Consider the following 17,555-nt stretch of genomic DNA (forward strand, 5'->3'; position numbering starts at 1 on the left):
AGGGAGCAGAAAGCCCATGGGACTCCTCGCTGCCTTGGATTCAGACCCACATTTCCTGCCCTCATTCTGCAGGCCAGATAATCAAACTTGATAAATTCCTCAGGTGCCATCACTGGGGATTATCGTTTTGCATTTAGTGTTTTCTTCACCATGGGATGGTGTTTCAAAGCCATGACAACCGCAGGCAATGAAGAGAAGCAGCAGAGACTTGGGGAAATACAGGTTTCACAAAAGAAACGCTCCCCCAGCTCTCCCAAAGAAAGAATTTCCAAACTGAGATTTAAAGCAGATGAAATGCCTCACAACCAACGTGTCATCTGGTGATATTTCTCTTTCCTCCAAATAGTGTGAAGCAACCATTTTAATAATGTAGACAGCCAGCCTGTCTGGGCTTGGCATTCACCCAGCATCAGACCTAAAAAAGCAGATGAATCCAAATTTTGCCTTTTTCTTCTTGATCTTGTTGAGGTTCTGAACTGCTGAACTTCCTTACTATGGTTCTGCTGTGACATTTGAAAGATATTTATCAATATATTTTTTTAAAAAAATATTTATCATTAAGAAACAGATGTCATAAAAAACATCTATAAATTTAAATCAAGGAAGACTGAATGTAGAGTGTATGGTTTGAGGTACGCAAAGAAATAGGTCTGGAAGAGATCACTATTAAACAAGGTAGCAATGCATTTTTCAAACACTGAAGCTTTTTTACAGACAATTTTGTATCTTAGGCTACATAGGATTTCTTTTTTTCTAAATTCAAATCCCTTGCAGTGATGCCAAGAGCCTCTTCTTCCTCTTCATGCCTCCTCCACTTCCCCCAGCCCTCACTCTCCTGAATATCAGTCTGCGACGATACCCTGCTTTGGAACTGTATCTCCCTAGGCCTTGAGCCAGGAAGGATGAATAAAATTTTGGGAACAATATGCTCAGTGACTGTGAAAAAGGAATGGCATGCCAACTACTTGTACCTCCTGCCAGCTGCTCCTTAAAGCATTAGTTGCCACTAGGTCTAGAAAAGTCATTTTGCCCCAATTCTGCCACACAAGTGACAAAACCCTTGGGGAGCCCTTCTGAAAGGGGGGCAAGAGAAGGGAGCAAAATCAGAAGTGGCCCAGCTGCCTGAGAGGGTGCCACAGAGTACTGTAACTCACGAGACACCAGGAGGTTTAGCACATTTATGATTAGCAATAAAATTTCATAAAAAGACTAATCTGGTCACCTTTTGCTCCACCACCTCAGAAACATCCCAAACTCTTCCCCATGAAGTTGCCTGGTTGCCAGCAAGGGCTGGTGTCTGCGGTTGTTCTGTCTCCAACAATCTTCACTTGTACTTTGACTCTCGAGGCCTGCTCTCAGCCCTCAAGCTTGGCTCTGCTCAGCCCCAGAACAGAGGTTGCACTTGCTGTCTTTATTTTTTTTCAAATTATCACAAAAATTGGCAAATGTTCTAAAAGTCCCTAATCTGGTTATTGTTCAGTACCTTCTGCTTCCCAAACTGACCTGAGAGAAAATACCAATAGAAGTTTTCTATAAGTTCTTTAATCAATCAGTAAGCCAGAATGAAGTCAGAATCTCTTGGGTGGCACATTTCCCTCCACAACCCCTCTTCTCTTGCCAGTGAAGATCAGTTTTGCTTTCAGAGGAACATGACAAGAGTTTCATCAATTCAGATGTTTAATGTGATACAAGGGAAATGCCCTCACACTGCGGAACAGAGAGATCACTGCACATGAATCAAAGGATGCACAAATAACTAGTTGATAATGTTTAGAAGTTGCTCATTAGCACCAACTTTGTGTTTCCCTGAGTTTCAGTCTTGCTACAAAACTCTGTTACTGAATTTCCTGCTAGAAAAGCATCCCCAAACAAACACAGCTAAGTGAGATCTGCCACTGAGAGTTTTTTCTTGTCCTGAGTACCTTCCTTCATTTATTTTTCCACTTCTTCCATGTTGACAACAATAACTTCTTACAGTACAGGACCTTTGAAATTAGTTGTTAACATTAAATCTAGGACTTGCTTCTTAGTCCTCCTTTGGAGATGCTTGCCTAAATACACTGTCCTCCCTGGATATCTGCTGCTCCCACATCCCTCAGTGCTCCATGAAGCTTGCAGCTTTCTTCATGCTTTCAGCCACACCACCATCATCCTCATTCGGATTTGTTTCTGTAGAGCAGCATTCACAGTAATGAAGGAGGAGAATAAGCAAATCTAGCAGCATGCAAAGCCTGGAACTTCTTTGGACTTTGAAGTTATTGAATATGAAAATATACTGAAATCAGCTGTTCCCCTCCACAACATATCAGCAACGTATGTGACTGAAACTTTACAGATCATCACCCTGCATGCAACGCACCCCTGTGAGCACACAGTGGCTCCAGCAAAACCACAGCAGGATCACAAAATGGGAAAAAAACAAAATATCCTCAAGACTCTTGAGTGAATATAACATTTGGTATTATGCACAACAAGTATGCTTAGTGAAAATGCATTTTGCTTCATATATAATTAAATAACAATGCATCTTCAATCATACAATAAAGCAACAATACCTATTTTTCCCAAGTTGTTTGACAGAACATGAATGAACACATCCTCTGTAAATTGGCTGTTGATCTGCATGCAGGAGAAGATTAAACAGATTGCTGCATTATTCAAAACACTGTGTCCATTTAATACCTGATCTTGCTCAAAAGATGGAGTAAAAACACTCAACTTGATGAATGAGTATCAGGACTAGAGTGACAGGATGCCCTTGACCTCTGAAGGAGACACTGTCTGTAACTATGCTGTACATCAGCAGCACCACAACAGCAAGGACAAGAAAATGAACCGTGCAGTCGACCGTGGAAAGACAGCAACATCAGGCAGCACAGTTTAAAATGCTGTTCCCAGCAAGCACCCAAGTTTTTAAGGCAGTGACTCAGGGCAGGATACCCCCAGTATTTTTGCCTGGTTCTCTGGACCTATCATTGCTCCTACTCCCTGACCACCTAGTGATGACCAATAAAGGACCCATGGGTAAGGTATGAAATGCCAACCTGCCCAGAGCAGTTTGGACAGCTTTCTAGCCTTACACCCTACCTACCAAACATAAGAGGAGTCTCTAAATCATGCATATTATTAGGTTGCATTTGGAAACTGATGTAACATTCAGATGTAACTAGATGTAAACACTGCATAGTAAATGCCTGACCACCTGCAGACAGCTAGCAAATCATTTTGCTTTGGGGGATAATGACAATAGAGAAGCAGCTTTGTCCTCCCTCTCCATCCCCATTCTGATCAGGGTGGTTGGAAATAGTGTTGAGAGATGCATCTCCCAGGGTTGTGACTTTTATACATAATGTGAGCACTCTTCTAGACAAAGCAGAAGCATTTCTATTCACAAAGCTGCAGCATTTTCCATGACGACTGGCAGGGTTGTTTTGTTTTGCTGTTTGTTTGCTTACATGTTTTCCTTTTTGGAGAGAGAGAGAAAGAGCAAGCATTTGTTCAACTGACATTGCATTAATGAGCTGCTAATTCTATCTATCCTGCTGTGCTACTGCCAGTATTTCACACAATGGTATTTTTTCTGTCTTGGAAAAAGATTATCTGAATCAACACACATATATATATAATATATATATATGCTTTTTAATACACTGAAAATGATCCTTGTATTTTATTCAAAATCCTTTATTCATAGGGAAAAAGTAGTTGAACATTGATCAAATCACTCCAAAAACTAAAGCACACCTGAGTTTCTTCTTAATGTAGAAAGCAAATAAAAGCATCTTAAAATTGCCTTGACAGGGGAAGGATAAATTGTGTGCTTCAAAACATATATATCTTCAAACCAATTAAATACACAAAGGATTTGAATAAAAGGGAGGAGGAGCTTTCACCTCATGGCTTTCTTTACATAGAATTTCTTCATAAACAGAGATGAAAATCGCTACCTAGATCACACAAATCACTACCAACCCTCATTTACAAGTAAGTATTATAAGGCTATGTCATAATTGCTTATTAAGTGTGTTTAAAGCTAGTGGGTTTAAAGCTGGTAGACTTAAAATAGCTGGAGCCTAAAAATCCTTTTCCTGAAACTGGGAAGATTACGTTCCAGAATGAAGCCCCAGTTTACACATTGATTTGTCATATAAGGAAGAAACCCAAAATTTAGAGATAAGAAAGTTCAATTAAGTTATGTAATTCACCTTGGCACAGAGAGACTGGTCAGCTCCCAGAGATTACTTAGCACTGCTAAATGTTTATATATATTTGCTTTTCTTGCAGATTATATGTGACAAGAATAGTCTCGGGGAATTATTACATAAGAAGAATTATTTTAAGTTTATTCATTTTAGTGTAATTCTGACATCTCTAAATTAAAACCAGCCTGCTTCTTGTTCTTGTGGTGTTGGAAAAACTCAAAGAATCTCTAGTACAGAAAATGTATTCTCTCTATATAGCTCAATGTTTTGCATCAGAAGTGTTTTTATTAACCGCAGTACACTATATTACCACTTCTCCTATTAATGATTTCTTGTGCATCATGCACTGCACACTGCAGAATCTCCTGGTGAAGCCTAATCCCAGTGCCCGGGCACTCACAAACCCTATTCTCCTACTCATCCACATTTAATGAGAAAAAGATGATTGCAGCTATGGTCACAAGCACCATATGAGGATCCCATACCGGGGACAGTAGGACAGTTATCCCAACAGTGCCTTCCAGCTGCTCTGTCCTGACACAAGGACCATGCGAGGGCTTTCCTGGACCCGTACTGGCTCAGAGAGCCCAGTGCCTCCTCCTGTCACTCACCAGGAGCAAGTGAGGCAGCAGGAAGAGAACTACAGATTTTCTGCAGCACCTCTGGAAAATCTGTACAGCCTCCCATCTCATCGGATAGGTCTATAACTTCCAGGGACACCTCTAATGCCACACTTATTTTCTAAAATATTACCAGGCTCCTTCAGGTGCAAGTGATGCAGGCACCACCAGACAGCATTTTGGCAATTTATCTCATAGTTAAAGTATAAAACAGCACAAAATTAACTCTGCTTCATACCATCTAGGGTCAATTTCTGTCATCTTCTGCAGCAGATGCTGAGCAGTATTTACTCTCCACCTCTCATAAGATCATTTCCATGCCCAGTTTTCAGTGCAAGCAAGTCCTAATGCACATTCCCTTCAAATATCTGAAAATTACTACTTAGAAAGGGCACCATGGGATTAACAGAAAACAATATTCTCCTTTAAGAAACACAATGGTAACAGAACAGAAAAATACCAAGATGATGTAGAGAAAAAAACCCAAACCAATAAGCCTTACTTGTGCAAGGTCTGAGACGGCCGGTCATTTTTCTCCAGTTGTCCATAGCAGCTCGTTTTTGCTTCAGGAATGAAGGAATACTTTTCCATCATGGCTGATGCAGCAGTGGCAATAATCCCAAGGCCGTCACGTACCCGAGCTTCTAAACTGTAGTCCCATTCATCATAAGATGCTGAAATGAGTCCTGAAGGAAACTCCTTGGGAGTGATTTCTGTGTTACCGCTAACCAGGCTGGGAACTATCCAAAAGAAATCATAGCCAGTAAGGCCCAGGGAACGAGCCTCATCTAGTATGTAGACAGCTTCATCCTTGGAACAATATAGCAGGATGACAGATGAATGGATTTTCTTCAGCTGAATTTGGGTCTTAGCATCTCCAAAGGCAGTATCGAGTATGATGACATTCTGCATGTCCCAGCCCACAAAGCTATTTTCCACTGTGGTCTTAATGACATTGATGAAGTCTCGATATCCAGGGAAAGTGGTGGTCACCAGAGAAAACACGTGCCAGTCATAATCCTGCATGATCTTCAGCATGACAATGGCTTCTTGCTGGATGGAAGCCCCAAACTGGAAGAATGTGGACATCACATCCTACAACACCAAACAGAGAGAAAAATTACTACTTTGTACAGGTCTGAAGGGAGTAGAATCTCTCCGATCCTTCTGTTTAGTCCACCAAGACCACCAAACTTTCATTGCTTTCAAATAAATTTCTGTGCCTTATCACATTCACATCATTAATAAGCAACACTGATCATAACTAACCAACCCAGCTAATTAAAATATTTGCCAAAAAGTGACAGATATTTACATGGGGAATTTCTGAATGCTTGATCATTTGAAGACAACTCAAATCAGTACTTACTGAAGCAGCTCCCCAGAGACAGCCACCCACTGTTAAACAACTCATCTCCAGCAGGTAGCTTTAGAATCATCAAACTTGATAGAAATACGACCAAACAAATCAATACCTATTTTTACTTACAACAGAAACAAATTGCAATGCACGTGCTGTATACACGTGCCAGAGCTCTGCAAGGCTCCACCCCATGTCTGGGGGATGCTTCATTTCCACCGGGTCGTTTGACTTGGTGGAAACTGGCTCTGCAGAAGTGGATTGATTGTCCCAAAGAACTGAGTTCACTACCATCGGTGGGCTCACTGCTGATCATGCTCCATTCAGAGCACGTGGCCCATTGATGCCTGATGTAGAAGTAACAGGATGGGACTACAGAGACAACCAGTAAGCTGCTGGGGTCCTCGATAGAGGACTTAACTGAAAGTAAATTCAACCAACAGCCTCGCAGTCTGTAACAGGTAGCTGTGCTGCCTGACACAGCTGTGCTGCCAGTTTGCTGCAGGACTTGTTTCTAATATTTGCCTTCGGCTTTCCCAGGATTCATAACATTTGGTACAGCAACAGGGCAGGTGCCTCTTATTTTAACCACAGCTATCAGAAATAGGCAACAACAATTGATTTTGTTGACACTACATTTATAAACATTTTTGTTGATGCAAGATCTATTTTACAGTCTATATCTAGATACATAGTTATCACAGTACCAAAACTATGTACAGTAAGATACATAATTCTTTAATTTCATTTTACTTGAGTATTTATTCCTGACCAATAGGAGCAACTTATGTGCATTATTTTCAGATACAGAAAGTATGAACTGCTGCTGGAAGAAAAGCTTATGATTTAAAAATAAGATGTTAACCATGCAAGATTTCTTATGCAGCCTTTATAGGAAAGAGGCACACAGTGCTTTTAATTTAGAGAGTTTTATGAATGCAGTTGTGAACTGCTATCCTATTTTACACTTGCAGGGAACAGGAACAGATTGACTCAGGTTTTATGGTGAGGTGCTGTTAAACACACAATTATTAGTGAGAACGGTACAAGTTCTGTATTTCATCTGTGGAAATCTATTCAGAGCAAACTGAGCATCTATATTTTTTAACAGGAGATAAAGAGTGTTATTAGGTTCCAAGTGTTACAAACCTGACACCAGGATTTTGTACTGTTTGACAGCAATACAAATCTTTTGACTTGTGTCAGACCAGGAAGACTGATGATACCAAAGGTACAAAATACACACCACTGGTGGTAACGTCATCATCTGCCATGGCTGCTTCTGCACCTTTAAAATGGCATTCTGAATGCCAGTGCCACTTCTGCAGTGGTTTGAGGTTAATTACAGATGTTGCAAAACATATTTAGGAGAAGAATTGAATTAGCAAGATTTCATTGCTGAATGCTTCTAGGAGCCACTTCCTTGTGACCTCACTTTGTACTTACAAATAAACACACACACACAAGCTTTTTATCTGGATACTTACAGAGAAAGAAACGCAGCACAGAAAATCTGCTTGGAGTCAGCATTTAATGGTTTAGTTACTGATTTAACATTCCAAAGTAAATTAGATATCTAGAGACAATGCCATGAATCCAAGTATGCTGTCACTTCCTAACCGAACATTAAACGATATTGTAATGAAAAGCCAATCACTACAGTTTTCTTTCCTAGCTCTTATCCTGCTTTTTACTTGTGATTATGCTAAATAACACTAAAAATAAGAACAATAATTTATAATAAATTGATTGTTTCTATCATAGCCTTACACTCTACCCTGCTTCTATATCTATGGTTTATGGCTACTAACATGGTAGAATAATTCTTTCAGACAATACATACATCGTGGTCCTTCTTGCATCACAGGATCTTCTACAATTAGGCAACTGAGGATGAAGCCTCAGGGCAAGAAACAATGCATGTGGACATTTCCAAGTTTGAACTTACTAACCAGCAAATAGATTTTTAACCTAGAGCAGTCCTTGTAATCTTCCCTGGCCGTGAAAGACAGCCTTGTGCCACCGTCACCAAAGTCTGACAATACAAGCAAAGTGCCAAAAAGAAATCTTTTCCTTTTGCCAACATTTTGTTAGAAAAATAGCTTATGAATGGAGTTTTGATTAAACATTTTTGTAAAGTTCACACCCATATTACATGGATCCTCTTCACAAAATTGTAAACATGAACTTTAGTCAAAATCAGGCCATTAACATCAATTTGTGATCAGAAAGATGGGAAGAATAATTATATGGTGAAAGAAAGTCTGGGTTCAGGAAAAGATTCTCATCTGAAGAAATTCCATGTAGCTCCACTAATTTCATGTGATGCTTCTATAGAGCTGAAGATCTGACTGTATCTGTTTACAAAGCATTTGAAACAGATGGAAGATTACAAGAAAATCGCAGCCTTAGGAACGTCACCAGATATTTAAATGCCCATAGGGAAAATATCCAAGGATATATTATCCATTAAGTTTTGGAGGGAAAGAAAGTTTAGTGAAGAAACAGCAAATAAATAAAACTTTAGGGGATTCATCTACTGTATCCTTAAACATCTACAGAAGGGTTCATTTTGGGAGTTTTAGAGTTTCACGTTCTTTCTGAAGAGCATTATTTTTCCTTTATACAGGCTGAGTATTTCATAACACATAAAATCTAATTTTTCTATATTCAATAGCAAACTAAAGTGATGCTTGCAAAAACCCTAAAATTATTCAGTTATTTTCATTGAACTGTCATCTTATCTATCAAGTCATCTGTCAAGACATCTGTCTAAGTCATTGCTGAAGTAGGAATACAGTTGTAATAGGAGAGGTACTTTAAATACATCTATATTCTTTTTCTTTCCTCATGGCCTCAAGATTATTGATGGAGGATTCAAGGAAACTCAACCACTTACCCAATACTAAAAACTTTTATACAAGGTAATTGCATAGATAAATCTCAAAGCATGAAACTGCCAACATGTTACACTGATAGGAGCAAAAACTGTTAGAAGTAATTGTGGAAAAGATTAAGTAATATTTATTTGGTTTTTCTGTCCCAGCTTCTTTGGTGGGTTCTACCACAGTAAAAAAAAATATTACAATGAAAAGAGAAGTAAAAGAACAAACTAAAACCTTTTGCTTCTTTGTCTTGCACATGAACATACAGTTTTACAGCAAAACATCTCCCCATATGCTTCACACCAGAAGAAAGCAATCCTTCAGTTGCTTCTTGTTTAAGATTATTCTTGAATGTTGTGTACAGTGTAAAACTGTCATTAGAGGAGAAGGGCACTTCAGCTTTCCCATGCTCGTGCACAAAACAGCACCTCTCAGGTGCTGTCATTTCACAGATTAATATATTAGAGTAGGTTTCTTTTTAATTAGTGTACTGAGTCTATAAATCTGTCAGTGTTGTCAGAATTGCACATTTCACTTCCCCAATTCCAACAAATTACAGGAATATTTCTCTCAAAACCTCATCCTCAGCTATTTTCATGACATCTTAGTTTCCTAGCTCCAGCTTTTCCATGAGATCAGCAGGGCATATTCACAGCTGCTGTAACAGCTGAGGTAAGCCCTGACAGTAGTTTATGCCTAGTAGGGAAAAAGCTGCAATACTTGGTTAGTTAAAGAAACATTTGTAATCTAAAATAGTATACCTTTTGTTAAATGAAAATGAAATACTAAACCAGAACAAAATAGGGGTCAACACAGACCAAATCGATTTTCCACTTGGCAGACTTGTCAAGGACAGCTGTTTCACTGGTAAGACAATATTATGACAGGAAGCAAAAAAACAATATGAAACACCATTTAAAAAGCAATCCAGAGGGTGATTTTATTCAGCTAGAAAGAAGGTTATTATGACAGGGCTACAAGTAGGACTTTAAAGTTAATTACTTCATTCTTATTCACTCTGTATCTTCTACAGGGATCCAGCAAAAATCATTTTTCTCCTGGTTTACACCACTGTAATATTGCATTTTTATACCAGATTTAAGGCATGTGGTGCTAGGTCTGCATATACTGTGCAAGCTGTTTCCTGTTTAATGAGTTATAGTAGTTATTTGGCACTTTTATGAAGACTGGAAAAAATGAGTGCCCAAGATTAGTCATGAATTTAAGCTGAATAATTCATTATCACATCAAAAATATACAGAAGGAAATTATTTGTACCAACCTCAAATATAGGTAAATAAAGCATCTTGCAGTGTGTTAACGTGGTACCATTTTTCTTGGATTACTTGAAAAGATGTAATTATCCCCAGGTAAGCTTGGAGTGAATTGGGTTTAGCTGTCATGGATATCTAGGTTCCAGCCATACGGTCTTCCTTGGTGGTGCTATATAGGCCCATGCAAAACTTCCAGTAAATGCAAACACAGAAGGAGCTAAAAGAAAAACCTTGCCTCCCAAGATACCCTGCTTATTTCTGAACTCCTAAGTTATTAAATTCCTGCCTCCATTCATTAACAGTATGTAACATGCAATTCCCAACACAAACATCTCGCTGAGGTGCCCAGGGAGAAAACTCCCCCATTATCACCATGGGAGCAATTTGGGGGAAATCATACAAAATTACATACTTTCAGGCAAAGCAGAGCAACATGTGAGGGTGGAAATCATTTACTAATTATTACAAATGGTAGAAAAGACTTTCTTCCCTAGGACCTGTCACATCTCCAGACACAGACATGGGAAAACCATGCACGACCCCCACCTGCAGACTTCTGTGCAGATACCAACTTCTCCTGCAGGACCTGCACACGGGCTGTGGAGCCACCCAGGCCCAAGGCATCTCCCCACCAACCCTCATTTGCCCCAGCTGCCATTGCCACAAGCCAGGCTCAGCTGCAGCAAGGTGCATGTCCAGCACTCATGGACACTGACTTGCTCCTTGCACAGGCTGAGCTGGCTAGGAGGGAGGGGGCAGAAGGGCAGGGGTTCCTGCAGCCCCCACACAATGGATTTTGTTCTTCAAATCTGCCCACACAGGCCAGTTAAATGTGTTCCACCATTTGCCACTGAGAAAACTAAGGCTTTCTAGCAGAGTTTGAAAAAGATGGAAATATTCTTACTACGTAATTTAACTGGTACAAATGCAGAGGCACAAAAGGAATAAAGGTCAAACGAAAGGACGAACTCAGGCCTTCCTTTTATTTTAAAAGTTTGCTCTGGGAGAGGAACACTCAAGCAAGAAAAGGGCAGTAGCAATCAAGGGAGTACATTACGGCTTTCCAACATCTGACATGTCCCCTTTTATTATTTCAAGGAATAAATATCAGGGAAACATGATTTTGAAAGGTTAGCACCAGCTTAATCAAGCATGTTCTTTCCCATTTCCAGAGGGAGCCTGCAGGGATTCATTTTGCAGAGGCTTCTGTATTTTCAGGCCACAGTTTTATCTGAAGAATTTTGCTAGATAACAAATAGACTTTTGGGCTTTTGGATTTTGTTTTTCTTTAATAGATCAATTTAATTTTATATTTCCTGCTTGGCTTATCTGGGCCTGTTACAAGAGTTGAACTTTGTCATAATTTTTTCTATAGCAGAAGAGCAAAGAAACAAACACAAAGGAATGAGAACAGGGTTTCTACAGATCACAGAGCCCACTGGGTTTTGGTCCTTTATATTCTTCAAACAATACAGTTTCATGTCTAATGAATTAAAGTAACTCAACATGCCATCACAGTGAAACAACATAACATAATTACGGAAGATGACCAGTGTAGCACAGAGCTCACGAAGCATTCCCTAGGCTGGAGGACACTGTCTGGGTTTTCAATGCATCTGGGTTCCCATTTTCAGATTGCTCAAAAGTTGGAAATTGTGGTGTCTTGGTCTGAGCTCCTGGGCAACCAGGACAGGCATGTGAAAAATACTTCCAAAGGCTGAAATTACATCAACAAGCCTGTGAACCAACTTGATAAAATCCTGAAAATATTCATGTGAATAAGCTGGGATATGTTTTTGGTGGTGATTTGATGAAAGGTTTTATTCACAAGATGCCCCTTTCTAGATAAATTTCAGCTTCCTCTGTGACAAAAATGTCTTACACTGTGACTATTTCAAGAAGGGCAAAAAATGTGGTTCTACAAAAAGGCAGCATGGAGCTGGCTGTACCATAGCTATTGGGGTAACAGCTATTGTACAGCTTTTGGGGTGAAACAGAACCTCAAAACTTAAGAATAAATAGAGTACTGATGCCTGCAAGGAAGATAAGGGTGAATAAGGAATATTTTCAGAAAAATCATATTTGCTTTGCATATTCAAATATTTCTTGAATATAAATCAGGCCCTGTCCATCCCATACAGAATCGTGCGGTGCTGTACAGCAGCGTGAAACGACAGCATTATCCAGAAATATGTTTTTCTTTTATGGAGAGGATGAAATTTGTACAGAAGTTTCTCATTTCCAATAAGTATTCATGATGAAAAAATAAATTTTAAGAAATGAATCAGCAAGAAGGAGGGATTTTATGCCATATCTTATAGCTGAGTATCATTTCTTTTATGCCCCTTGTCATGCCTGCAGACTAATGCTTTGCCATTTTTTAAATTTAGGTGGCTGATTTTCTCATGGTTTTTACAAGCAGCATCTTACTGTTTATTGATGCAGTTGGTCAGCACTAAACTGATGCAAGTTAATAGGCTCTTGAAGAGCCCAAGACAACCTCATTTTCCATGGGAAAATGACTTTAAATTATCCATACAGCACATTTTTCACCTCAAGGAACACCTGAGTTCACATGCAGAGCTCTTCAGTCTGTTCTTTCAGTGAAACCTCTTCAAACAGTTCTTATGAATGATTGGAGAGCAATCAGGGAAGTTAATAACTTCTCAAAGACAGAAAAAGCAATTTCTGTGAAGATACTCTGACAATACTGGTGAAAGTAACTGGTTTTCTGCCGTATGGAAACATTTATCTGCCAGCACTTCACATCTGACACATCACAACAAAGTTGTGGTGACAGCATTAGAATAAAATGGGGCCCTTCTCCTGTTCTCCCCACAGTGACTTGAGAAAGTTTAGAACAAACTGATGATGATCTACCTGGATGAGAAAAATAAACAATAAGACAACACTATAAAACAAGGTAGGAAGAAACCCAAGCCATGATTTTACCAAAAACCTTACAAAATATACTTGTTAAAAGGAGGAAAACCCAGACTTAACTTTCAGAAAAAGTTTACTTTTTCAAATTCATAGAAAGTTTTTCTCCAAGTAACAGAAATAAAAAGCATTAATAGGGCATCAGTGAGCCCCAGTGAATGGCCAAGACTCAGGAAATACAACATAGACAGACAGACATTCAGGGAAAGGAAAAGTCTGCATAACTTCCCTCTCCTAGTACAAGTGCTTCATTGGAACTCATGTAATTTACCTCTAGAAATAAAATACTATAAAGACATAGGATAAATGAAGGATACCAGCCAAATGAGTCAGATAGGCTTCCGGAAAATCAATAAAAATCTTGGTATATAGACTAGCCATCCCCACTATCCCACACTCTCATTCGCCTGGGGCACTATTTACCAGTGTTCACATGGTTTCATATCAGTATTGAGACACACTGTATTTTACTACCAAAACAACACACTGGGCCATGTGAAATTTCTCACCTTCCTCGGGTTTCAGCCTGTGACTATAGAGAATTATCTAACAGTTGGTTCATTTACTTTGAACCACATCTGTTCCCACAAGGCCATCAGCATTGAGCGTCTCTTGATTCATGGGCAATTTGGGGAATGCCAATGGATATAAAAGCAAAGCATTTAGTTTACACTTCGTTATATTATTTCTTGGAGCAGGCAGCTAGTTCCGATTATAAATCTTGAAAACAATCCTGCTGTTAAACAGTTTGCTTAACCGAAACCAACCTCGTACATGGGGTTTAACTGTCCCATTTCAGAGATCCTGATGGCCAGGTTTGGTACAGGCAGCTGGATCTCTGACACAAAGGAAGATTCTAAAACTTCCAAGAAACTCCAAGAAGAGAAGCCAATGAAAAAGCAACGATTTGAATGCCTCTTTCAACACAGTGTGAGGCACGCTAATCTGTATTTTCTAAATTTTTGGTGAATAACATTTCATTCTAATAGTTTAGTCCTACAGATCTTACTGCCCCAAAGGGTTATGGCATTAGCCTTTAAAAAGCACAATGGCCACGTTTTGGCTGATTAACAGCTTCTAACAGCACCTGCCTAACCCTTTTTGGGTACCTGCTAAATTAAAACATGTAGATTTGGTAATTATTTCCTCCCCTTGTCCCATCTCCTGTCACTTGGCGGAAGAGACCATCGCTACACATCTCTACAACCTCCTTTAAAGGTAGTTGCAGGCAGTGATAAAGTCTCCCCTTACCCTCAACATCCCCAGCTCCCTCAGCTGCTCCTCAGAGGATTTGCCCTCCAGCCCCTTCCCCAGCCTGGTTGCCCTTCTCTGGACTTGCTCGAGGACCTCAATATCCTTCTGATGGTGAGAAGCCCAGAACTGGACCCAGCACTTGAGGTGCAGCCTCATCAATGCCCAGTACAGGAGCACAATCACCGCCCAAGATCGACTGGCCAAACTATTTTTCATAGAAGCCAGGATGCCATTGGCCTTCCTGGCCACCTGGGCACACTGCTGGCTCAGGTTCAGCCTGCAGTCACCCAACACCCCCAGGTCCTTCTCTGACAGCTCTCCAGCCAGTGTCCCCCAAGCCTGTAGCGCTGCATGGGGTGGTTACGTCCCATGTGCAGCACTCTGCACTTGGCATTGTTAAACCTCACTTAACTGTCAGATGACATCACAGAGTAATTTATATACATGTAGCACACACACCCCTAACCTGTACGAAAAGTGGTTCAGAAAAAGGATTTCAAGTGGTTGAAGATATTTCATTTTCTGTTCAAATTTTATACCTTACCCTGTAAAAATATCATGCAAGAAAACCCTGCAATAGTGAACTACTTACAGCTCCTGCACTAACAAAATTTGCAAATGTGTATGAAAATCTTTTACCATTAGAAGCTTTAGGCAACACCTTTTTAAAGCAATACTGTCCAAACTTACTAATCCTGTAAGCAGAATCAGAACTTTACTTACCCACAATAACATTTCAATATGCTATGGCCAAGATCCAAGCATTAAATCCAGAATCAGTAACCATTTATCATCTCATGGCAGCTGAATCAAGTTAAATAGGCTGATGACTTACAGTAAGTATTGCACGTGTGCGTTAATGCCATACACTATGGAGAAAGATATGCATAACTAAATATCAATAAAAATGCCTTAAGACATCATCTCCTTATCTGAAAACATTTGTTCTCAATTGAATGGTAAAAAGCTTCTCACTTGTGTTGGGATGAGAAGCCAGAAAACCATTAACTAGAGTCATTTCCATACATCTACACTTAACAAGTAGAAATGAAGGCAACAAACAACCTCCCCCTCCGCCCCCTATCACCAAATGGTGAGCACAAGATATTAAGCAAATAAAAGAAATACAAAGCTGATTTTTTTTTTCCTGTGTACTTGTAACTGCATGCTTTGATTTTAAGAACCTGGACTCTTGGGGTAGCTGCCTCTGTGTACCTAGTCTGCTTCAGCAGCACTGGGCTGAAGAGAGACACCCAACAGCAGGAGGGCAATCATACAGGTGGATGGGAAGGAAATCTTTTGAGACTAAAGCTAAATGGAGTTCAAGGAGCCATCCAGAGAAGTTTTCCATGGCAACAGAGATTTGTGGGATATATTCAAATTAGCAGAGGAAGATTAACAAGACAAGAGATGCAAGATTCTTGACTTCTAGAAGCCATGAGTATTTTGGCTCCCCAGGTGGTTTGAGTGCAAACCTGACCCACCTGCTTTTGGAAGGTAAAGTCACAAAACCATCATAATTTATCCGAAGTACACATGCTGCTTTTAAATTCTTCTCAAAGAAAGTGTTTCAAAATACTCAGCATGCTCCTTGGCTTTTATGTACAATCAGCAGATCTGAAGAAGACAGGGTACTCGAGGGAAATACCGTTTATGTTTACCCTCTATATTCTCGTCCTTAGGCATCCTCTTCAGCTTCTGTGCAAAGCTACAGCTGCTTTTCTGTTATGCTAAGCAGAATTACATGCTTTCTCAAAGTGAGTGATCAGACCATCAGTAGCAAAGAATATCCTTTTCCATTGTACATTTAACAGCAGCGGGTCAGAGCAAATGCAGACACTAACTTTCTGGTATGCATGATCTATAGCAGTACTTACACATCACCCTAGCTCAAGCCAAGAGGGTGGCTAACTTCTTATCTTAGAATGAATTCAACTGAAAAAGAACATAGCCCAGAATACACCAACAATGGATAATGTTTCACTGGTATTCATTGCAGAGGCTTTGAATAATCGCGGCTGAAATCACAAACCACCACATTTGTATTAAAGTAGTTGCAAAGTCTCCAGTACTGGGAGCTACTGCATCCATGCTAGGAACATAGGAAGAATGTTGAGTGAGCAAGACAGCAGAGTTGAGCTGTAGGCAGATACAATGTGCTACACGAGCATTTAATGTTGCATTCTGTGATGGTAATAGAACAGAAATATGCAGGCAAAAATCTCTGCTGCACCTACTTTTCCTGACTCTACCCACACTGTTCCACACTTTTGACTTAAATCTAAATTTTCTTTTTGATATTCTGTTTAAAGATTCATCAACTTATTTAGGTGCAAGAACACATCAAGAGGTTTGCCAACCATTATTCTGATGAGCAAGTAATATTCCAGACAGAAAAGCTTTACCAACAACATATTCAAGTTTTTATATGGGCAGAAAAACTATTTCTTCTACCAAAGAGCTTAGCTCAGGTTGCATTTCTTAGTTAGGCAGAGATAAAATACTTTTAATCAGTGTTCTGATTTACAGTAAATATGAGAGCTTCCTGCTCCCAACAGACACCTTGCCAGGCATCCCACAAGTAAACATGTCACCTGCAACACTGCCTCTGAAAGCCATTTCTGGTGACAGATCAGCTATTTGCAACACATCCTATACCAGTTCTGCAGGCCAGAGCTGACACAGTCCCAGAGACAAACATCCAGCATATTGGAGACATCATTAGAAACAGATGAGTAGTGCAAAACTAATTAACTCCCTCATGGATAGCAGCAGATAGTTTCTTTCACTATTTATGGATCATGCATTATTAACAGATATTTGGAAAAACACCAGTTCCTGAGAAAAATATTAGGTATGAAAGTTTCACCCAATTTTAAATTAAACATCTTCATCTGAAAACACAAAATCCTCCGTCACTGGAATTCGTACTGTCTTTCAGAGAAGGAACCACAGGGCAGTGTGACAGGTGACTGGACACAAATCACTAACAGTTAAGGAATACCATTTACCAAAGCCCA

The 17,555-nt window shown here is 39.7% G+C and overlaps 1 protein-coding gene across 1 annotated transcript in view; it reads right to left on the reverse strand.

Moving 5' to 3' along the window:
- Positions 1–17,555, reverse strand: part of GRIN2A (glutamate ionotropic receptor NMDA type subunit 2A) — a gene marked incomplete at both ends in the record, with an annotated part of 166,670 nt that overhangs the window by 67,940 nt on the left and 81,175 nt on the right. The window contains one exon of the mRNA XM_084271260.1: positions 5,325–5,917. Coding sequence (XP_084127386.1) covers positions 5,325–5,917 — 593 coding nt within the window. The remainder of the gene's footprint in view (positions 1–5,324; positions 5,918–17,555) is intronic.

The sequence above is a fragment of the Gallinula chloropus genome (genome assembly GCF_964237585.1).
Source record: "Gallinula chloropus genome assembly, chromosome: 15".
Classification (NCBI taxonomy): domain Eukaryota; kingdom Metazoa; phylum Chordata; class Aves; order Gruiformes; family Rallidae; genus Gallinula; species Gallinula chloropus.